This window comes from Cariama cristata, unplaced genomic scaffold (genome assembly GCF_000690535.1).
Source record: "Cariama cristata isolate BGI_N322 unplaced genomic scaffold, ASM69053v1 scaffold22408, whole genome shotgun sequence".
NCBI lineage: Eukaryota > Metazoa > Chordata > Aves > Cariamiformes > Cariamidae > Cariama > Cariama cristata.
Window position 1 is genome coordinate 1,838 of NW_009631946.1, and position 20,727 is coordinate 22,564.

A 20,727-nucleotide genomic window follows, 5' to 3' on the forward strand; every position below is an offset into this window, starting at 1 on the left:
AGTCCCCCCCACCGGTAAGGATGGAGCAGCCCTGGACCTGCAACTCGCCTTGAACCGCCGGGCAAGGAACTTGTTCTTCATCTCGAGGTAGTTCCCCTTATGTATCTCTGACTTGAACGGCTCGTTCAGGATCACATAGCGTGGGTCGTTCTGGATGTCCTGCCAGCGGGCATAGCCATGACTGGTGCAGAAGGAGTGTCAAGGGAAGAACCAGCCAGCCGACAGGCCGCCCACCGCCCCACAGCAACACCATGTCACCAAATCCCCTCCCTGCTTGTCACCACACCATCACCACAGCTCCCACGTCCCACAGACGCCTCCCTCGCCTTGCTGTCACCAAGGCACGCTCCCACCAAGTCAAAGGGTACGTGACAATTCCTGCCAACAGCCAGTAGTCATGTCGGCGGTGCCAGATGTCATAGATCTTGCCGGAGGAGATGGCAGCCCTTTCCTCGTTCTGCCACAGCGTGTGCAGCTCTGCGGAAGCAGAAGTGAGACAGCCTGGTCAGGCAGCGAGGCTGCCAGCGACATCGCAGGGTGCATTAGGAAGGGCAAGCAATGAAATCTCCCAGGCAGCCACGGGCACAGTGCAAAACTGAGATGGCCTGCTGTGAGGCGAAGCACCATCCCGTCTGCAGCCTTTTTTTCAAGGTTCACATTTCTTGCACAGGTTCAGAGCTTCTGCGCAGAACCTCTGCAGGAGTGGTCGATCCTTCATCTCTTGCTCTTACCCGTAAAGCCACCGTCAGCGATGTTGAACATGAATCGGAAGTTCATGTTTCTGTCGTCCTTCTTTTCATCCTCCTCTTCTTCTTTGTCACCATTTTGCTGAGCCTCGCTTTGCTCCTTCTCCTCCACCTTGGAGTCCTCTGCTTGGCAAACACAAGAAATTGCGCTTAATCAGACTCTGCCAAAAGACCGACTGGCATCATCCTTGCCCCATCAGCTGCTAGAGGAACTCCCCGCTAAAGTCACTGCTGCAAAAGCCACCAGCCTGCTCTCTGCTCCACAGCAGCCGACCACCCGCCTCTTCCAGCACGTCCTACTCTTTGCTCAGCAAGTACAGGCAGTACCCACCGTAACGGGGTCTTCTTCCCACTCACGGTTCCCAAGCATCACCAGAAGGCACATGCCAGCTGCTGCGGGTGCCAACAGCTGTCCTCGCCATCACCCCACGGCCAGGCTCCCTTGTCTCTGTGCCAGGCGCCTGCCTTGCTTTGGGGACCCTTCACTTCTCGCCCCAAAGCCTCCTTGCGCCTCACCTTGTTTGACTTCTTTGTCCTCCCCTTTCCCTGGGCTGTTGTTCAACTCCGGCTTCTCCAAAGGCTTGTCTTTCTCTTGAATCCCCTCATCTGCAGAAGGGAACGGGACCACAAGAAAAGCTTGGCATGCAAAACCCTCTTCAGGGGACAACAACTTACTCGTCCGCATAGACTTTCCCTTTTAGGGGAAAGTGATGGTATTGTTTGTACGTTCAAGATGTTCAAAAAACTTCAAACAGAATACTCGTCTGCATTTTATCAAGAAAACTTATTTAGTTTCCCCTCTTCCTTGAGACATCTGGAGTAATGTATTGCTAGGAACAGAAAATGCCCCCTAAAATAAGCATTTCTCATAATTTACAATGTGGAACGGTTGTTTTTTCAGGAATTTCCGCACGGCCTTGTGACATTCAGGTTTTCCACAGTGATATGGAGAAGAGAAAGACCCAAGCAAGGGGCAAGCGCTGGAGCCTCCCACCAGAGGAGGAGAGCCCACCCGTCAGGAACACCGGCGCATCCAAGGCTGGTAGGCTGCCCGCCCTGGTCTCCACACAACTTCAGCTGTAGGACTTCTCCAGCACAAACCGAGTGCCACAGCCCCACAGAAGTCCCAGCCACTGCTGAGAGGGGAGCCCACGTGTGGGGATCGCATTCATCCAAGCCAGAGAGACTCACCTTTCACCAGGGGCTCAGGAGAAGGCTCAGCCTTTTCACTCTCCTCTTGCTTCTCTTCCCTCGGTTTCTCCTTGCCGTCGCAGCCTTCTGGGTGCTCTTCGCTTTCCACCTTCTCAGCACTCGCAGGCACCTTAACATAAACACCAGATCAGCCCCAGAAGCACTTCCTCAGGGAGTACTCCAAATTCCCAAGGAGGCCATGAGAAGACCTCCCAGAGGAGATGCTGAAAGAAGCCACCCTACCTGGCTGTCAGACACCTTCCTGGACTTCTGCTCCACTTGGTCCTTTTCCTCCTGGAACCCAAGTTGTGTTTCTATTTTGTCTGTAGCAACAGCAAAGCAAGGAAGCTATTGAACGGGGTCCCAGAGGGCTGCGCACACTGCCAGGGTAGGCAGACACCTGCAAGACCTTCTGATGTCTTGGCCCACCTCCCTTCCCAAGCCAGACCAAAGCCACGATCTCCTGGAAGCCTGTAAGCACACCCACCTGCCAGGGCCATGGCTCCTGTGTGCATATGTGCTGGGCTTGCCGGAATAGGGGTGTTGGGATCTGAAGACACAATCTCGCTGGACTTCTTGCTGTCTGGGCCCTCAAGAATCAGATCTGGGGTGCTGTACTTCCCATTGACGTGCTCAAACTCCTGGACCTGGGGCAGATGCACACCATCGAGTCAAACAGCAGAGGCATTGCCAGCCCGGTACTGCAAAGCCAGCACGTTCAGGCTGCTTCACTTGCAGATTCACAAAGTGGTAGGATGGCTACACCCACCCTGTCAGGGGCATTTGACGCTACAACTCAGAGACCTAACAAGTCTCCAGGGTGATTTCTCTTTTTTGCCAGTCAGGCTAAGGAATACCTGCTCATCCTATGTCCCTCCAAGGGAAAGAAGCAGCAGGGTTTGAAAGGCAGTTTGCGTTACTGTCACCTATATGTCTATGACAAAAACGGATGTGCACTGAGCCTGCGAGATTCAGTAGGGGATCCCTAGTGAGAGGTGTTCAGCAGCCAACGAAACCCACAAGCCTCTAGAACATACCTGAAATGGCACATTTAAAATTTTACTCACCCACCTTCTTCCTTACTAGTGACATGACTCCTATTCGGGTCAGCACGTGCTGGCGTGACAACCCTTCCCGGGGAACACCGTCCGCAAAGGTTTCAGCACCGTCTGCCCCAGGTTCACACAAATGTCTCATGAAGAGCGAGACGTACGCCCTGCAGAAGGAAAGCCAGACCTCAGTCCAGTCTGACCCAGGGACTCCCTGCTGAGCCAAGCACCCACATCGCCAGTTTTTACGCATGGGCAAGGGCAGAGTCTCACACCCAGGCTAAGATATAACTTATCATAAAGAGAACGATAGCAGCCCTCTCAAATGAAATGGGCATTGCCTCCCCAAAAAGAAACCACGGTGGGGGTGTGCAGGCACTCAGGCTACTGCTGCCCAGTCAGCTCTGTCACAGCACAGCCTCTGCCTTGCCCTGGGGAGCACGGCAGAGATGGTGACACAGAAAGACAACACAATGATCAGAGTTCAGAGCTAAGCACTCACTGCAATCAACCAGAACTCAGGACAGACCTTGCCCTGTCTGCCTGGAACCCCCCATACCTGAATTCCTTCTCGCTCTTCCCTCGTAGATCCCGGACCAGCCAGTGAGAGTTGAAGGCATCCTGGGGCGGCATGCCCCAGCGCATGATAGCATTCAGGAAAGCCTTGCGCTGGCGGGCATTGAAGCCGAGAACCTGCAGGAAGCGGAAGCGTGTTGCCAGGATCACAATGCAGCCTCGGAAGCGTGTGGCATCTCAGAGCCTCACGGCTGTTACAGGCATGCTGGACTGGGACTAACGCGCTGGTCACTCGGCAAGGAGCAGTCCAGCCTGTGAGCCCAGGTCAGCCCCGGCACAACTGCAGCAGTCGTGCTCTGGCTGAGGCTGACACTCACCTCGATATTCCCCCCAACTCTTGCCAGCAAAGGAGGGAGAGGCTTGTCCCGGTCACTCTTCAGCTGTCTCCGGGATTGTCTTCTGCCACCTACAGTCAAGCAGCCTTCGTGATGGACGGGCCCAGGCAGCAAGGAAGGACAGCCAAAGTGCTGACGTGCCCTGAGTTTCCTGCACTCCCTCCCCATGGGAACAGAACCCAGAGAGAAGAGCAGCCCAGGCTGCAGAATCCCTCGCACCCACCCTGCTGGCCGCCCCACGCCAGGCCACTCTTCTGCCCTTTCCAGGCAAGGGGATACCATGCCTCTTCATCCTGAGGTCCCCATCCTTCCACCACAAGGACCAGACCAAGGTCCTGCAGTGGCCAGTGAAGGAAACAGCTGGTGGTTTTCCCTACCCTGGGAATCTCCTCACCTGGCAAGCAAGTGGAGATACTTCCCCCTGAACGGAAGCCCAGAAGCACGCCAGTCCCTCCAACTCAGATGTTTCTGCTGCACCTGAGTGCCAGAGGCTTCCCGCAGGGCAAAATCCCATGGAGTATCAAACACATTAACTCACTCTGACCTTCTGGCCTCTCTTCAAAGTCTTCATCCTCATCCTCGGAGCCAATGGAGTACTCTGACTGGTTGTCAGAAAGCTCGTCCTGCCACTCTGCAGAGCACAAGGGAGGCCAGGTCAGAAGACTGCCCAAGCAATGAGACCCTGCCCGGGAGGGACATGCAGCACAGGCAAGAGCCTGCCTGCAGGTGTGACTGGCATCCACTGCCAGGCAGCAAGAGAGGAGGACACAACAAGCAGGAAATCACATTCTCAGGTTTTCCAAAATTGCTATTCTCCTATACAGAAAAAACCCAATTTGAAATATTTCACCCACAGACATGTTCTTCCTAAATTCTTCCAGCAAAACCAGAGTTTACAGACCAAAAAAGGAAAAAAAAAAATCTCTGAAGAATTTCTATCCTGGAAAGTTTAGGAATTGGGGAAATACAGAGCCACGCAGTCTACCAAACTGCAGAGAAACGCCAAGCAACAACTCAGCCACTATGTCCATCAGGGAACCTATTTGCGCAGCTTTTCAGAGCCAGCCCGCAAGGCCTGCTGCCCGCCCCAAGCCCAGCCAGGAACCGAGCAGCCGCAGCTGTACCTTGGTCCTCCTGCGAGGCATCGTTGTAGTTGACTTGCTTGCGGATTCTCTTCCCTTTCCCCAAGTTCCTGGCCAGATCTTCCTGCTGCTGCTCATAGTGGTGCCGCAGCAGCTTCTCCCAGTAGTCGGGGTCCACATTTTCCTCCTGCTTGATGATCTCACGTTCCACCTCCTCCTGCAAAACAAGAGACAAGAGGTTTGAGACCAGGCAGCCACAGACCTGTCCGCATCACCTCGCTGCCTGTCCTCTAATGGCACTCCAAGGAGAGGGGGGGGGCACTGAGCCACTGGCTCAAATTTGGCTCCTGGGTCTTTGCCCAAACATACTGATCTTGGTGCAAGGTTGTCAAAGGGCTGAGACAACCTCCCACCAAGAAAGAGCTCCTCCGAACGCTGCCATCCGTCCCACCCTGCAGCGCTCGCGCTCACATCAAGGGAAAAATTACAGATCCGCAGAGACCTCCCAGAACAGCAGCCTACTATCGGCTTCATCAACAGATGAAGGAAATAAGTTGGTCAGCTACTGGGACAACAAATGACAGCAGCACAGTACGCGTAAGCAGCGCCACGCCCGTTCCCAGTCTACAGGGGAAGAGCCTTGAGAAGGACAGAAGGCACCTATGAATGCTTTAATCGACCTGAGGTCCTGTTCCAAGACAGACAGAGCCCAGCTTGCACCATGGGCTGCACAGGACCAAGACAACTGTGCTTCCTCTGCCTGCAGATGGTCCCATCAGCCCTGGGACCCTCCAGGTCTGGAACAATCTACAGCAGCCATAGATAGAGAGCAGGGAGGAGTCCTGACCCACACCGAAACACTCACAAGAACGGGAAAGGGAGCGAAAGAAACACAGAGGGACGTACAGAGAGATGCAATTGTAAGACATGATACTAATCACATTACCACACCATCCTCTTCTCTCACAACATACTGGGCCACTTTAAAGGAGCTGAGATACTCGTTCATATTCTGCAGCTCTGTGTCATCAGTTGCATCCTGGTTTCGGTCCAGAAGCTTAGAGATGGCAGCATCGTCGTAGTGGATCACGCTGCTGTCATCCACATCCTTATTGTCACCTGGAGAGCAAAGCGAGGGGAATGGAAGAGCAAATCACCGTGCCAGAGATAGCCCACTCCCAGAGCCAGGCAAGCTCCGGTTGGGCGCAGGGCCAGGGAGGGGGATGGGTCACCCCAACAAGGGGGGCTACACACCTGGTGGGGTGCCACCATGCTTTTTTTTCATGCCGGGAGTCACTGCACCCCCTTTGGTTGACAGCGTGTCAGAGAACGGGGTGACAGCATCCGGCATGGTGATCCGCTGTCCCTGAGACACCATGCCTGCGGGCGTAAGAATGAGAGGAGAATGAACCCCAACACCTCAGACAGGGCTCTGCTTCACGCAGAGCATCCCCAGTGCCTTCTCAACCTCACCTTCCACATCATCCTTGAAGAGCTCTTCTGTCCCAAACTTGAGGATGTCATCCAGCTCTTGCTTGGTCATGGAGCCCGACTTGGAGCCCAACCCAGGGCGGACCACCAAGTGGGTGAGCATCATCTTCCTTTTGGCCACCTGGGTGATACGCTCTTCAACGGAGGCTCTGGTCACAAAGCGATAGATCATCACCTTCTTGTTCTGCCCAATGCGGTGAGCTCTGCTGAACGCCTGTGGGCAGAGAACGAAGCTGCCGAGGGTGGCACTGTGCTGAGTTTCTCACCCCTCCAGGCTGCACAAAGGATCTGCGAGGGCAAGGCTGAATTCAGCATTCAAAGCTGCTACGGGGTGGTACAGCAAGAGGGGCTCCTCAGAGCCAACCTGAACGCACTGGCCCCCTTCACTGACTGCAGGTAAGCCAGCTTTCCCACGCAGGCCCCTAACTGAAGGGTCTGAAAGCAGGCAGGGAAGACACACTCCCCCCAGGAACCTTCCAGCTGCAGATTCACCAGGCCCCCACTGCTCCTTCACCGCCCCGCACCAGCCCATCATCTTCCCTAGAACACAGGGAAAGGAAACACCGGCGCAACCCGACAGCAACCGTGGATGTAGCTTTGGAGAGGACCTTCTCCCAGCCAGGAAGCATGGGAGGGATACGCGTTTCTCTTCACTTTTCCATTACTTTCAGAGGCATTGACTGCTCGCCCACTCCAGCTGCTGTTTCCCATTGGCTAGGGTCTGCCTCAGGCTTTTGGAAATGGAGGTGGAAGCTCCCCAAAAGAGGAAGGGGCACCCAGTTGCAAACAAGCAGCAGGAGAAAGTGCGAAGCCTGCAGAAGAGAGCCGGTTTTATGTGCCAGGTCTCTCCCATGATGCAGACAGGCCAAGGTGAGGCCAGTGGATGTGGGAAGGGGCCTGCTCAGCAGAAACTTGCCCCACAAAGACAGCAAAAAGCATCGACAGCTCTCGAGAGAAGAGACCAACTTCCCTGTGCAGGGTGTGTAAACAGAGGGCAGAGCCACAGAGGTACTTACTATATGGGAAGGAAAAGGAAAAGTCAGAAACCTGGATGTCATTGTGGGGATTCCAGTCAGAATCATAAATAATGACTGTGTCGGCCGTAGCAAGGTTTATGCCCAGACCGCCGGCGCGGGTAGAGAGGAGAAAGCAGAACTGCTGAGCACCAGGAGCTGAGAAAGACAAACCCACAGGTGGCAAACGGTAAGACAGAAAGGAGTGCGGCTTACACGGAAAGGTGCAGTACTGCGCTTTAGGGATAAAACAGTGGGAACCATCAGTCTAAGCCAACAAGCAATAGGCAGGGAAGGCAAGGAGTGAAAATACATCCTTCCCTGGGAATCAGTTACTGGAGAAAATGCAGCTGCAGAGCCAAAGGGGAAGTTCTGTCGTCTACCGCGGCTCTGAAGGAAAATGCAGGAGTCCCTCAAACTAAGCAGCCTGCCATTGGCACGCTCAGGGTTCATTGCGGGACACAACTCAAGGGCTTAACGACACGGTACAAGCAGCCCCCGCTGTGCCACAGGAAGCTGGACCTGCCGAGCATGGCACAACCGATGCACAGGCAACCCTTGTCTTGTGGGCAAACGGGGGCTTCTTGGGCACAGCCAGCCGACCCCGCTGCCGGCTGCGTGTTGTGTATCCACCCCATGCCCTCTCCTCGGCAAGGCAGAAACGCGAGTACCGTTAAACCTGTCTATGGCCTCCTGGCGCAGGCCGCCGGTGATGCCCCCGTCTATCCGCTCGTACTTGTAGCCTTCGTACTCCAGGAAATCCTCCAGCAAGTCCAGCATCTTCGTCATCTGCAGGGCAAGGTGACCCTGGCACAAGTGGCTCTGCACAGCCCGGCTCCCCGCCTTCCCCCGTGTGCCCCTGGGACCTGCCCCGTCCTGGACAGGTCCGTGCCTGCAGCCCAGAGGCCACGGTGGTGGCGGTACCACCAACGGCACAGTATGGCTGACAGGCAACTGCCAGAGGAGTGACACTCATGTCTCATCTTCTACAGGCAGCTTTGCCAGCAGGAGGGAACCGTGTCTGAACAGCCCTCCCTGAAGGGGAGCACTATTACTGTTACCTCCTCTTTATCCATAGATAACAGAGGTTTTAAACATTACAGGCACTCCCTCGGAAGAGAGCCGGGACGCAGTTCATCCATCGTGACTGCCACAGCTGCCACGCTATCTGGGGCATAAGCTGTCACCAGCACTTTCACCTATCTCTATCTGTTCCTAGCACAAAATTCTCATACAGAACAAAAAAAAAATCCTTTAAAATTGTATTTATTATTAATCATTCACTACACTTACCTGGGCGAAGATCAGAACTCTGTGACCCCCATCCCGCAACTTCTTCAGCATTTTTTGGAGCAGCATCAGTTTCCCAGAAGACTTGACCAAAGAATTCCCATCGTAGGATCCATTCGGGAGAACCGGGGCCTCCTGTGAAGGCATCCTGGTTAGCCTCTCCAAGTACAACACTCATTAACTTCGCGGAGAAATTCGCATGCATTTCAAAGACAAAATCCTTGTATGAAACCACTCACATGAAAACCCACATCATTAATCAAACCAAGATCATGGAAACAACTCCCACCGACAGCTTACACACAATGTTCTGAGAAATGTCTCCATGGTGCAAATACAGTTGACGTACCACCGCCGCCACAGGAAAGAGGTACGGGTGATTACAGCACTTCTTCAGGTCCATCATGATGTTGAGCAGCGAGACCTGATTCCCACCACCTTTCGAATTCAAGGCTTCGAAATTCCTCGTCAGTATGAATTTGTAGTACTTCCTGCAGGAACGGGGATGGGACAAACATCCTTGTTAATTCCGCCAGATGTGTGACTGGCATAAACAGGATGGCACTGAATTAAACCTCATTCGTGTCACCAAAGCTTCAAAAGGGACCTTTGGAAGTTTTTAAAAGCAACGGTTCAGTACCCTCAGCCTGGGGCTGGGTTTATTTGACTGCTCTGTGGACACCACAGCCCCTGTAAGTGGGATAGACTCGAGGGTACAGTGGCCAGGAACGCTCCCAAGCCTTGCCCCACCATGTCGGGAAGAAGCGACAAGCCGTTCCCTGCAAGTCCCCCAATCTCGGCAGAAGATGCCGCTGAAGCTGAGCAAGTCAGACCAAAACAAACAGAGCTGAGCAAGGATTCCCTGGGGCAGCAGGGATGTTCTAAACTGACACCAGGCAAGCTGGTAGCACAGGCTGGTGCTTCGGTGCTGAGAAAAGGAGAAGGAGAAGAGGGTTCAGCCTCAGCATTTTCTCTGTGCCCCCCAGAACTAGCAGAGCCAAGCTGACAGCCTGTCACGCATCAAACGCTTCCCGCTGAGCAGCCAGGACTGCACAAAGCCCAATTTAACCAGGCTGAACGCACTCCCCGGTGAGACAGAAAGCGCTCCAGCTCTTCACGCAACAGGCCTGAGGACAGCAGAGTGTCTCCAACCTGTCGAACCCCACTGATGCCCCGCCGTGCTGCAGATGAGGTGGGGTGAGGGAAGCCAGCCACCTCAGGGGAGTTGCCTTGGAATTACTCACTTCTGCATCTGGCTCAGCTCCACTCTCACGATCAGCTCCGTCTTGGCTGGCATGTTCTTAAACACATCTGCCTTGAGCCGCCGCAGCATGTGGGGACCCAGCAGATCATGGAGCTTTTTGATCTGGTCTTCTTTGGAGATGTCTGCAAACTCCTCCAGGAACCCCTCCAGGTTACTGTGAAAGCAGCCAGAACCACACAGCGTTGAGCACTAATGGAACACGCAAGAGCAAAGATACCCATTTCTTTATGACTTAAAACCAAGGGCAGAGCTCCCATGGTATACGATCAGATAATGCTCCTATGTCCGTATCCAAGCAGAGCAAAAGCCAGACCGAGGAGCTGCACTGATGGCTGAGGGGAAATTCGCACTAAAGGTACTAATACGATGTCTGAACAAGCTCCCTGAAGTAAATCTATCTGTCTCAGAGAGAGGGAAGAGAAGGCAGGTTTCAGTTCCTCGCTCTCAAATCTCCTGACCAAGGCAACAGCTACCCACAGGACCCAAAAAGCTGGAGTCCCCGTGAGCAAGTTCGGGGTTACACAAAATGTGCGTGTAGAGCTGCTATGACAAACCACAGGGGCGACGCACTTTGCCATCTGCCTGTCGGCGCAGATCAGTGACAATGGCACAGCAGGAACTGGATCCAGGCATCCCCACACAGACAGCAGCCCCGGGAAACTGGAAAATCTCTGCTGAGCCGCCCCGCTGGCCAGGTCCCGGCTGCTCTCCATTTTCAGGGCCGGGGGAAAACTAGTGCAACTTACTTAAACCTCTCGGGAGTCAGGAAATTAAGCAGGTGAAAGAGCTCTTCCAAGTTGTTCTGGAGTGGAGTCCCGGTGAGTAGCAGCTTGTAATCAATCTTGTAGCTATTTAATACTCTAAAGAACTGGGGAAAGAAATTAAAAAGGTGAAAAGAGTTCCGAGAAGCCGATTAGTCATCTGGGGACTCTGCAGATGGTGCATTTGGAGACTCAGCAATGACCTCTCCCCCCTGCTGGGCACACAGAGCCAGACCTCAGCTTGCATGTCCTGCTCCAAGCCATCCCCATTGAGCATAGGCAGCGATCCTGAATGTCCTTGGGTCACACCACCTGCCTCCTCCTGTGCTGGGGATTGTGTGAAGGTCCCAGGGGCCGGAGACTGCATTTAGCCTCAGGCAAAGGGGAGAGGAAGGAGAGGGATTGATTCCCTTCCAGGACAGCCCATCAAAGGACGGTCAGGCTGCCAGGCAGGCAGCCAGGTTGCCACCTCTTCCACTGCTGAAGGATTTTTAATGCCAGAGGATGTTAAAGAGAGCAAATCCACCAAAACGTGGGTACCAGGCAGAGTCTGTGTGAGGTGAGACCGTCTTTTAGCTCCCAGGGAGGAAAGCACAGGGCAGTAGACCACCAGTGCTGGGATGTCTTTATCTTTGTGGCACCAGTAGCACCACAAAAATCGCTCACAACCGTCTGGTACCTACTTTGGACTGGTTGTTCTTCAGCCTGTGTGCTTCATCCACCACCAGACAGGCCCACTCTATGGAGCCCAGCACCGCTTGGTCAATAGTGATCAGCTCATAGGAAGTGAGCAGGACATGGAACTTGATCTGGGCTTCCTTCTGGAGGAACAGAGAGAAAGAAAAGCCAGGATAAGAGAGCAGGGAACGGGACAGCCTCTACCTTTGCTGCTGCTGCTTGTGACCCAAGGAGAAAAGGGGGGGCTGCCTGCACTGCACTGCACAGCACCAGCAGCAGGGCTGAGGCATGAGTTGTGCCAGCAGAAAATCTATACCCATCTGAACGTCAGAACCAAGTACGGGACTAGAGAAACAGAAAAGAGTCTGGCAGAAATGTTTAAAGCTTCCCTCTTTGGAAAACAGCTGATTAGAGACCTAACCAACCTCCCTCTCCAGGTCCAATTCTGCTCTCTCCCCTTCTTATTGATGGTTAAAGCTACTGGGTAGGGCACAGACTTAGCTCCCACCTTCATCCGGAAGACCTTCTTTCCACTCCGGATGGCATTGTCTTCAAAAGAAAACTCATTTTCCCGGATGACTGACCGGCTTTCTTTGTCCCCTGTGTAGGTCACAACATAGAAGTCGGGTGCCCACATCTCAAACTCACGCTCCCAGTTGATGATGGTGGAAAGAGGTGCGCTGACCAGATACGGCCCTTTCGAGTGGCCCTGCTCAGGAAGACAAAATCCAAGCTCTTCTCCCCATACTGAGCAGCTCTCAGCCACCTCAGGGACTGCTGGATGCTCCACTCACCTCCTTGTACAGGGAATACAAGAACACAATAGTCTGCACAGTCTTCCCCAGCCCCATCTCATCGGCCAGGATTGTGTCCGTCCCTTGGGCCCAGGAAAACCTCAGCCAGTTTAGTCCTTCCAGCTGGTAAGGATGGAGCGTGCCTCCCGTGGCATCAATGTACCACGGCTGCTTGTCAAACTTCACCGTAGGCTGAAGAGAAAGACACAATGCAAAACAGTGAGAACCAACTCCCCTTCCTTTCTCTGAGGCCAAGCACATCCCTTTTTCGCCTTGTGACACCGAACAGCCCCAAAGGAGATGCAGACACAGTCCCCAGCACAGCACAGCCCTCAGGCTCCTCACAGCAAAGCCACCCCAGAGCTTTCAATGAAAACAATCAGGGTCTCCCAAGGAACTAGAGGAGAAAAATGTAACAGGATGGGGGGGCCAGACAGACGTCCCTCTCTCTGGGCTGACACACTGTTGTGCTGCCCCTGCCCCCCATTCTTACTCACATCCACGAGAGGCGTTTCTGGAGGCTTTTCCAGCTTCTCCTCTTTCAGCTTTTTCCCTTTTTTGTTCAGCTTCTTCAGAGGGCGTGTGTCCTCCCCGAGCATCAGCTCCCTACAACAGCCAGTGTGCATCAGGAAAAGGCGAGCAGACGTTCCTCTCCCAGGCCCCAAGCCGAACAATAGAAACGCCTCTCAAACTCCACTGCCTCTCTCCCCACAGGAGCTTTTCTGGCCCAGTTAGCCCAGGCACTCATGGAGTGTTAATTTTCCCCTCCCAACAGTCTGTGCAACATCATCCAAAAATGAAGAACAGCAATTTCATCAGAGTACTGTGGTCTTCCCCAAAACAGACAGGCACACCCTGAAGTGTGGTGAGACCATGAATATTACAGCACTATAAATGCAGCAGAGGGGGAGCACAGGCTGGAAAACAACAGGTAGGCAAGATTTCCCAGCAGCCCTGATATGGCATTTCAGGAAGGCCAGCTTTCCGAAAGTGCTCAGCCACTGCTCTCTGAAGACAGGTCCCTGTGAGCGGTGCCGGTATGTTCAAAAAGGGGACATCCAAGAGTCCCCAGTCATGCCCGATGCCTGTGCAGGCTGCCCGAGCTCTGCCTGGCTCCTCTCACGCTGTGGCAGCCCAGCTGCGGTTTCACCGCCCCGCTGGCTCGTACCTGTGGTTCCAATAAAGGTGTTTGAGGTTTTCGTAGTACGGGATGTCTATCTCATCGATCTCCCAGGTGCACTGGTCATACGGCAGGTCTTTCCACTTGATCAGGTAATGGATGTCTCCCTTTTTATCAAAGCTGTATCGCAGGGCACGAAAAGCCTATCAGTGAAATGATACTCGACCTCCGGGAAGCAGCTAGCCATAACCTGCTTCCACGAAACTGGATGCTTCATCCTCTGCTTTTACCTACAGACCATGACATCCAAGCAGAGGTAGAAAAACATAAAGAAAGTATCGATGCTTTCCAGCAGAAATACCTATTAATCTGCTGCGTGTGTTATATCATTAAGTTTTAAAAGCTGCTCTTCCATTCCACTGAACAACCTCATTTTCCTGTTTTACCAGGACTGGATGAAAAGCAGTGCTCACCCTCTTTCTCCTGCAGCATTCACTGCTCTGTGAAGTTTTCCTTGCACCAAAAAATGAATAAACACACTACCGAGTCTCATTATATGCCCACGGGGAAAAAAACCCTTGCCTTATTAGCAGACAATGTAAAGCTCGCATGAAAATTAGCCAGGCAGTTTGCTTTATTTTCTGCCAAGCAGCCTTCAAGTTTGAAATTTCAAGTTGCCACTCGAAATACAGACGTTCAACAAACAGGTGTCTCTAGCCGCTTGATGTAAAAATCCCCACCTGCACAGCATATTTCATAGGCAGGAAATTTCTTCTACAGAAAAGAAACGCAAATGTTTCATAAAGGAGCCAGGCACCTGCTCAAACTCCTCTCCTCGGGCACTCGTCCCTATCAGCATCGGCAGGAGGTAAGCGGGAATAACGTACCTCTTGGGTACGTGCAGTACACAAATCCCTGCTGGTGCCTCACCTTTGATGTGAGTGCAGAGGGGCTGCGTGGTTTCTGAGAGGAAGAAATGACCTAGACAGAAATGAGCTGCTGTTCCAAAGCAGTTTAGGTGAGCAGCAGCAGCCACAGGACACAATTGATGGAAGCAAGACCCATCACTGCATTGCAGCAGAAACTTAGGGAATGATTAGGCTGTAACAGGACCCAAATAATATGTCTGGGAAGAGTGGAACAACTCTGTGCATCCGCCTTTGGGAAAATTTACTCTCATTTCTAACATGTAACATAGCAGAAATGAAAATAAGGAAAAACCTGTGAAGAGGACAGACCCACTGCTCAAAGCTTTATCTGCAGAACTCGCAGAGGTCTCGAGGAGTGCAGCAGGGCTCACCCTTGCCTTTTCCTTCCCTGGCTTGCAACAGCATCGCTCAGCGCCAACACTACCAGGGACTCAGGCACCCTGGCATGTGCCTTTCCGTGACCCTCCCGCCACATATCTCCTCACCTGTGGTTCAAGATGCGGTGGATCATCATCCACTCGGGCTTGATGCCGTAGCGGTAGAACCGCTCCTCCATCTTGGCGTACTGTGGGTCTTTGTTCTTCCGCTTCTCCCTCTGGCTGTCCTCATCCCCAGAGCCGTAGTCGAAGGCCGGCGGCTCATCCATGTCATTCTTCCGTTGGTAGTTGCGGTACATCACGGTGTGGTAGAGCTCCAGCTATGGTAGGAGGGAGCCATGCTCAGCCCATGGGCGGTGGGGCAGCGGGTTGGGCAGGGGCACCATGAGGACGATGACAACAACAATATGCTGGCTCACCTGCAGCTCCTTGACCCAGGAGCAGTGCCAGTAGGAAAGACCTGCCCACTTCACAAAGAACTCACGCTCCGGGATCCCCTCCAGTACCTTTGGTGGGGGGAGAGCCAGCTCTGCATCTGGTGTGGGCAGCATGGGTGGGAGCGGGGCAGCCGGTGGCTCTTTCCAGGCCCAGTGCAGGATGCGTTGGACTTTGCCCTTCAAGGGAGGGCACTGGGGATAAAAAAGCAAACAGGCAAGAGCACAGAGTTTAAGGTGAGCCCCTCTCAGGGGCCGCGGGGAGGAGGGCAGACCTGAAGGGCAGAAGGGGTCTCGCAATGCCAAGCGGACAGCAGCCGTCCAGGCACAGGAGGGAAAGCACGGCCAAGGCTCTCGGGAGTGTGGCGGCACAGCCTGTGCCGAAAGCTGCTGCCAGAGGAAAAGCCCAGGGCGGAGAGCAACCATGGATTCACCCCTGGTCGGGGGGAGCCAAGAGTGACAACCCAGGTGACCTCAACAGTCCCAGACCCTGGCTGCATCTATTTCACATGGGGCTTGACATCCCATCTGAAAACTGGCAGGAAAACCACCAGCCAGCAATCCCCACGGGGAGAGCATGCAGGCAGCAGAGCCATCCACGGCCCTCAGGTGCACACAATCGGCAGCGATGCTTCTTCGGGGAGGGGGTTTGTGGCAGAGGGCAGGATGCCGGCCCTGTGGCAGGGTACGGGGAGAGGGTGTGAGGGGCAGTGGTGGCTGGGAGACCCATCCCCGGGTCGGTTGGGTGTGGGAGCAGGGACAGGGCGAGGAATGCTGGTAACACTCACTGTACAGCGAGGGCAGAGCCATTCACCGTTTGGTATTTCTGGCAGCGGTGGGTTCAGGCAGTGGAGGTGGTAGGAGGACGGGCAGGTGTCACAGCACAGCAGCTCCCCTCCGTCCTTACAGACGCGGCAGAACTCCATGTGGTCATCCTCCTCCTCCTCGCCACCTTCCTCTTCCTCCTCCTCCTCCTCTTTCGGCTCCCACTGGATGCCCTCCTTCTCCTGGGGAAGCACAGCCAGCGTAACGCCAACGGTTTCCATCACCCACCCACCCACACCCACGGGGCCCCGACCCCACTCACACAGTGGGGGCAGCTCCACTTGCCCTCAGGGGCCTTCTCCAGCTCAGGGTCCAAGCAGACGAGGTGGTAGGCGCGAGGACATGTGTCACACAGGATGATCTCCCCGCCCTGCTGGCACACCTCGCAGTAATCCTGGTGGTCCGTCTCGTACCCATCCCCTTCTTCAACTGCAAGCAAGGGACAGGTGTTCAGTCAGAGGGACGGCAGAGCTGCCTGCTCTCCCGGGAGGGAACGGGACACTTGCTCCTCTACGATACAGTTAAGGAAACAAGGAAAGCGTTTTGCCTTGGACCCCTCCTGTTACGTCCCCCTACCTCTCTGTCCCTCAGCACCACAGTTCATCTTTGCACACAGCATCATCTCACCTCTGTCTCTCTTTCTCTTTCCACACTGTATCATCCTTTGGTTCCTTCAGGCTCTCAATGGAGAATGCCAGAACCTGGAGAGGTTGCAAGGGAGGCCAGTCAGAGAAACCTCCCCAGGTACCAGCGCCACCAACTGCAAACGCACCATGCAAGGGTGACACAGCCGAGGAGGAGGACTCCTCTCCTGGGACTACTCTGCTCTTCCTGGGTGCTCACTAGTTCAGAGGCAGGAGCTCTCTTAACTCAGCGCAGTCGGGAAGAGGAAGGGAAGGACAAGGCCTTGCAAGCACCAGAACGGCTCGTCTCAATTCCCACCTCTGCCACAAATTCCCGGCACACACTTCCGACCTTTTGTTCCTTCAGCACACAGAAGGAGATTCCTAGCTCCAGCACGAGGGCCCTCATACGGCAACAAGTCGGGAGGAGAAGTGATGCCCTTCACACACAAGATATGGAGCCAGCTGGCCAGCCCTGCCTCGTTGATCGACAGGGAGGCTAGCCAGCATCACACCCTAACCGTCCCCCAGCCCAGAAGCCACCCTTCATTTTCTCAGAAGTAAAAATGCGTTCACAAAGCTAAAAAGCCAAAGGATGCGCCTGGATCTGAAGCATTTCATCCTGAACGAGGATGCAAGGTAGAAAGGCAGCACACATCCTGCAGCGGCACAGGAGGCCGAGACAGTGTGGGAAGCCAGGCAGGGCAGCACCAGGCCCCAGCAGCCCCCGTCAGCGCTCAGAGCTGGGCTTGGGGCAGCTCGGCACAAGGGGGGCTGCTCTCAATAGCAGCACAGGGATGGAGGTGCCATTGCACAGAATCCACTCGTAGCCCTCCCCAAGTGAAGGGATGAAGGAATACGCAAGCAAATGTGGCCACGCAGCCACTGAGAGACCCTGACAGATGCTTTCCACCTCTGTTCGCGTGCGTCCCTCTTCCTACATCGCTACCACAGATCTACTGCCTGCCCGCTGCCTGATCGCACATCTGACACAGACAAAAAGTCCCTTGCCTTAACGCTTTCTCACCCGCAGCTGGCCCTACTCCCCTGGGAGTTTGCCACAAGCCATGTCTCTCCAGGGGCTACTCCTCAGAAAAATCACTTCCCTGGAAGCTCCACAAATTCTGGAACTTTGCTGCTAGAGGACAAATCCTGGTGGGATCACATGTGCAGGCAGGGTACCAGCTGCCCAAGCTGCCCGTGACACACTCCAGTGCCCAAAGTGCAGGCAGGGTCCTGGGGTGGGCAGGGGGCTCAGCTGCCCTGGGTGGCTGGGGCTGTGAGAAGGCAGCAAGACGGGGCAGGCAGGCTTTGCGAGCTGTGGCACCGCAGCAGGGCAGAGCACGGCAACGACGGCTCTCCCGAAGCAATTCCGAGTGGCAACACAGGGCTGGCTTGGGAGCAGATCAGCCCCAGGTGGTGGCTGAGAGAGGCCCGGAGGGAAAGCTGGCTACGGATCAACGGAAAAGCCCTGTTGCCAGGCTGCTCTGCCACTACCAGCAATGTAGGGGTGAGCTGGAGGCCCACGGTGGGATCTGCTTGCTGCCTTCTTGCAGGCACAAGCTCACAAGCAGTAGGGCCTGGACACCAAGAAAGCACCTTGCACTCCACACACACAGACAAGCACAAACACATCCTCTCCCACCAAATCAGCTCCAGACACGGCCTGAAGCTGCAAAGGCCACGAAAGCACCATCTGAAGAGGGAAATCCAAACAGAACAGGAACAGAGTACAAAGGATGGCCTACTCCTCTTTTTCTTTCTCCTCCTCTTCCCTCTCTTCCCCAGGCCAGCTGAGCACTCGGAGCGCACTGAGGAGCTGTTGATGCTGGCACTGTCAAAGTCGGATTCCTCCCGTTCCTCCTCTTCGCTCTGCAGAGGGGAAAACCAAAGCACACACACAGTCCAAGCGCTGGCATCCCAGTGCTCACTCCCAGAGAACGCCACTCTGCAGTGGAATAATCCCCCAAAACCCACATAAACCCACGTGGGATCATCAACCAGCGGCTGAGCTCCTCGGGGCACCCTGCCTTCCACATGAATAGACTAGCCAGAGCAGCAGGGATGGTGGCAAGGCGAGCGTGCCAACCGACAGATGGGGTTCATAGGAGCACGTCACAAGATGTTAGGAAGAACAGAAATCTCCTCTATCAGATCGATGTCCCAGGGAGACAATCAATAAACGTAGATCCAGACTGTCGCTAGAGCCTGAAGGTAATTGCCTTGCACTGCTCAGCACAGCACGGGGACAGCTGGTCCAGTTCACAGCACCATCAACATGCAATCACTGAGCAAATCTGTCAGAGCACATTTAAAACACATAAATCAACGTGTCAAGTCCCTGCTCGGCCTCTCTGGCAAAAGGTGGGCTCTGGGTTTCCCTGCAGCCTGCTGTCCCCACTAGCACAGAGCACGGAGATATCGTATGGTGCAGCTGGCCAGGCACATTAGGAAATGCTCAGCTGCAAGAGCCCACTGCTGTCACAGTGTTATCGTGGGTGCAGCCACCCGAAACAGAGACATGTGGGGGAACAACCCCCTGCTCCCACTCCTGTGCAGTCAGGGGCCCCCTTCTCCACTGCTTGGCAGAGCTTTGCTCCTTCTCTCTCTCTCTCAACGCCCGTTTCAGCTTGTGTCAGCCCGTTTGTGTGCACACACGTAGGCATTCACGCATGACCTTCCTTGTAACATGAAAGAAGTTAAATAGGCCCAGCATTCAATGGCATCAAAACACAGTAACACGTCTGAATTCTTATTCTGGAGACTTCTGTATGCAAATCCCCGATTTGCACACTACTAATCGGGTGCTTAGCGCTCCAGCTGCAGGAACAAGTCCAAGCTCTTTGTAATTCTCAGGAAGGCGAATGCACAGATCTAGAGTGCACCCGAAGACAGGATGAATTTTTCGTGATGTGTGATTGAAAAACCACAGCAGTGAGTGGCTGCCTCCCATTGCTCCTTTCGCTTCAGCCTCTGACGCACAAAGGTATTTACAAACAGCTTGTTTTATGAGAACTACAGCTAGAGAGTCAGTGAGCTCCAATAAAGGTGAACTAATGGGATTCTGATCAATAATATCAAGACCTACAAGAATTCCACCCCTAGTCAATAGTTATTTAAGAGATTTATTCTTTAAAATGCTCTGCTATTCTTTAAAACGCACCTGATATTTGTGTGCTGACAAGAGCACAGCACACAAACTGCAGTACAGCCCTGTTGCCGTGCTCTTACTGGGAAGCTCTGGTACCCCTGGGCTATGCTGTGAGATCACAGATGCCTGGAGGCAGGCTATGCTAACCTAATCAAAGCATTCGATAATTCTCTTTGATGTACGGTTCAGCTGGAGTGCAAGCCCTGAAGAATTCCTTTGCAAATGAAATCTGAAACGATGGCATTACCAACCTCATCATTGAAAGTAAATGCAGTTACGTGATTTTAGCAGAAATTGTGTCCAGACATGATGTCTTTGCAAATCTAAGCCTGGACACAGCTCTCTATCAAAGGGATGAATGAATGTGCTGATCGGAGACAGGCGCCTCACAGAGGGGCATGAACGAGGCTGCGACACAAGGGAGGCTTCTAGGGGAGGGCTTGTCCCGGCGTTTCCCAGCCGCGCTCCCCTGCACTCAAGGCCCCACACAGAAAAACGGAGCGCACACTTACAGAGGAGCCCTTTTTCCTTTTGCTGGGGATTCCTCCAAACCGAAATTTCAAGCCTGCCATCTTTTTTCCTTTCCCCTTTTTCTTCCCGTCTTTGGAACCCTTGATTTTCTTCCGCACACCTGGACCTGAAGAAATAGAAGACTTGTTTGGTACTCTACAAACAGCTGTCCCTCAAATCACCCCCCACCCAACCCTAGGATTTACAGCGAAGATGAGAGAGCACTGGGGACCAAGGGGAGCCGGGCAGCGGCTAGCACCAGCCAGAGAGCACGTCCTTTGGGGCAAAAGGCTGCAAGCCCAGACCCAGCACTTGCAAAAAATCAGGGGAGGAAAGCATCTGCCCTGGGATCCAGAAGAGGGACCGCAGCCCATGGACCACAGGGCTGTAAATACCAAATAGGGACTCAAAGGTCTGCAAGGTGAGGCGAAAAGAGGCGGCCACAGAGAGGCAGGGGAAGCGCGCGGGGACCCCCCAGCGGGGGTGCT

General features: G+C 54.1%; 1 protein-coding gene across 1 annotated transcript in view; it reads right to left on the minus strand.

Annotated features, from left to right (window-relative positions):
• Positions 1 to 20,727, minus strand: part of CHD5 (chromodomain helicase DNA binding protein 5) — a gene marked incomplete at both ends in the record, with an annotated part of 26,578 nt that overhangs the window by 1,325 nt on the left and 4,526 nt on the right. The window contains 32 exons of the mRNA XM_009706171.1: positions 49 to 181; positions 369 to 477; positions 732 to 869; positions 1,263 to 1,352; positions 1,938 to 2,067; positions 2,181 to 2,260; positions 2,425 to 2,584; positions 3,009 to 3,153; positions 3,546 to 3,679; positions 3,880 to 3,968; positions 4,436 to 4,528; positions 5,022 to 5,196; positions 5,926 to 6,098; positions 6,234 to 6,359; positions 6,453 to 6,684; positions 7,518 to 7,642; positions 8,155 to 8,272; positions 8,777 to 8,908; positions 9,123 to 9,264; positions 10,018 to 10,191; positions 10,784 to 10,905; positions 11,482 to 11,619; positions 11,985 to 12,185; positions 12,271 to 12,462; positions 12,768 to 12,876; positions 13,439 to 13,570; positions 14,805 to 15,016; positions 15,116 to 15,325; positions 15,919 to 16,137; positions 16,218 to 16,384; positions 18,327 to 18,450; positions 20,242 to 20,366. Coding sequence (XP_009704473.1) covers positions 49 to 181; positions 369 to 477; positions 732 to 869; positions 1,263 to 1,352; positions 1,938 to 2,067; positions 2,181 to 2,260; positions 2,425 to 2,584; positions 3,009 to 3,153; positions 3,546 to 3,679; positions 3,880 to 3,968; positions 4,436 to 4,528; positions 5,022 to 5,196; positions 5,926 to 6,098; positions 6,234 to 6,359; positions 6,453 to 6,684; positions 7,518 to 7,642; positions 8,155 to 8,272; positions 8,777 to 8,908; positions 9,123 to 9,264; positions 10,018 to 10,191; positions 10,784 to 10,905; positions 11,482 to 11,619; positions 11,985 to 12,185; positions 12,271 to 12,462; positions 12,768 to 12,876; positions 13,439 to 13,570; positions 14,805 to 15,016; positions 15,116 to 15,325; positions 15,919 to 16,137; positions 16,218 to 16,384; positions 18,327 to 18,450; positions 20,242 to 20,366 — 4,649 coding nt within the window. The remainder of the gene's footprint in view (positions 1 to 48; positions 182 to 368; positions 478 to 731; positions 870 to 1,262; positions 1,353 to 1,937; positions 2,068 to 2,180; positions 2,261 to 2,424; positions 2,585 to 3,008; positions 3,154 to 3,545; positions 3,680 to 3,879; positions 3,969 to 4,435; positions 4,529 to 5,021; positions 5,197 to 5,925; positions 6,099 to 6,233; positions 6,360 to 6,452; positions 6,685 to 7,517; positions 7,643 to 8,154; positions 8,273 to 8,776; positions 8,909 to 9,122; positions 9,265 to 10,017; positions 10,192 to 10,783; positions 10,906 to 11,481; positions 11,620 to 11,984; positions 12,186 to 12,270; positions 12,463 to 12,767; positions 12,877 to 13,438; positions 13,571 to 14,804; positions 15,017 to 15,115; positions 15,326 to 15,918; positions 16,138 to 16,217; positions 16,385 to 18,326; positions 18,451 to 20,241; positions 20,367 to 20,727) is intronic.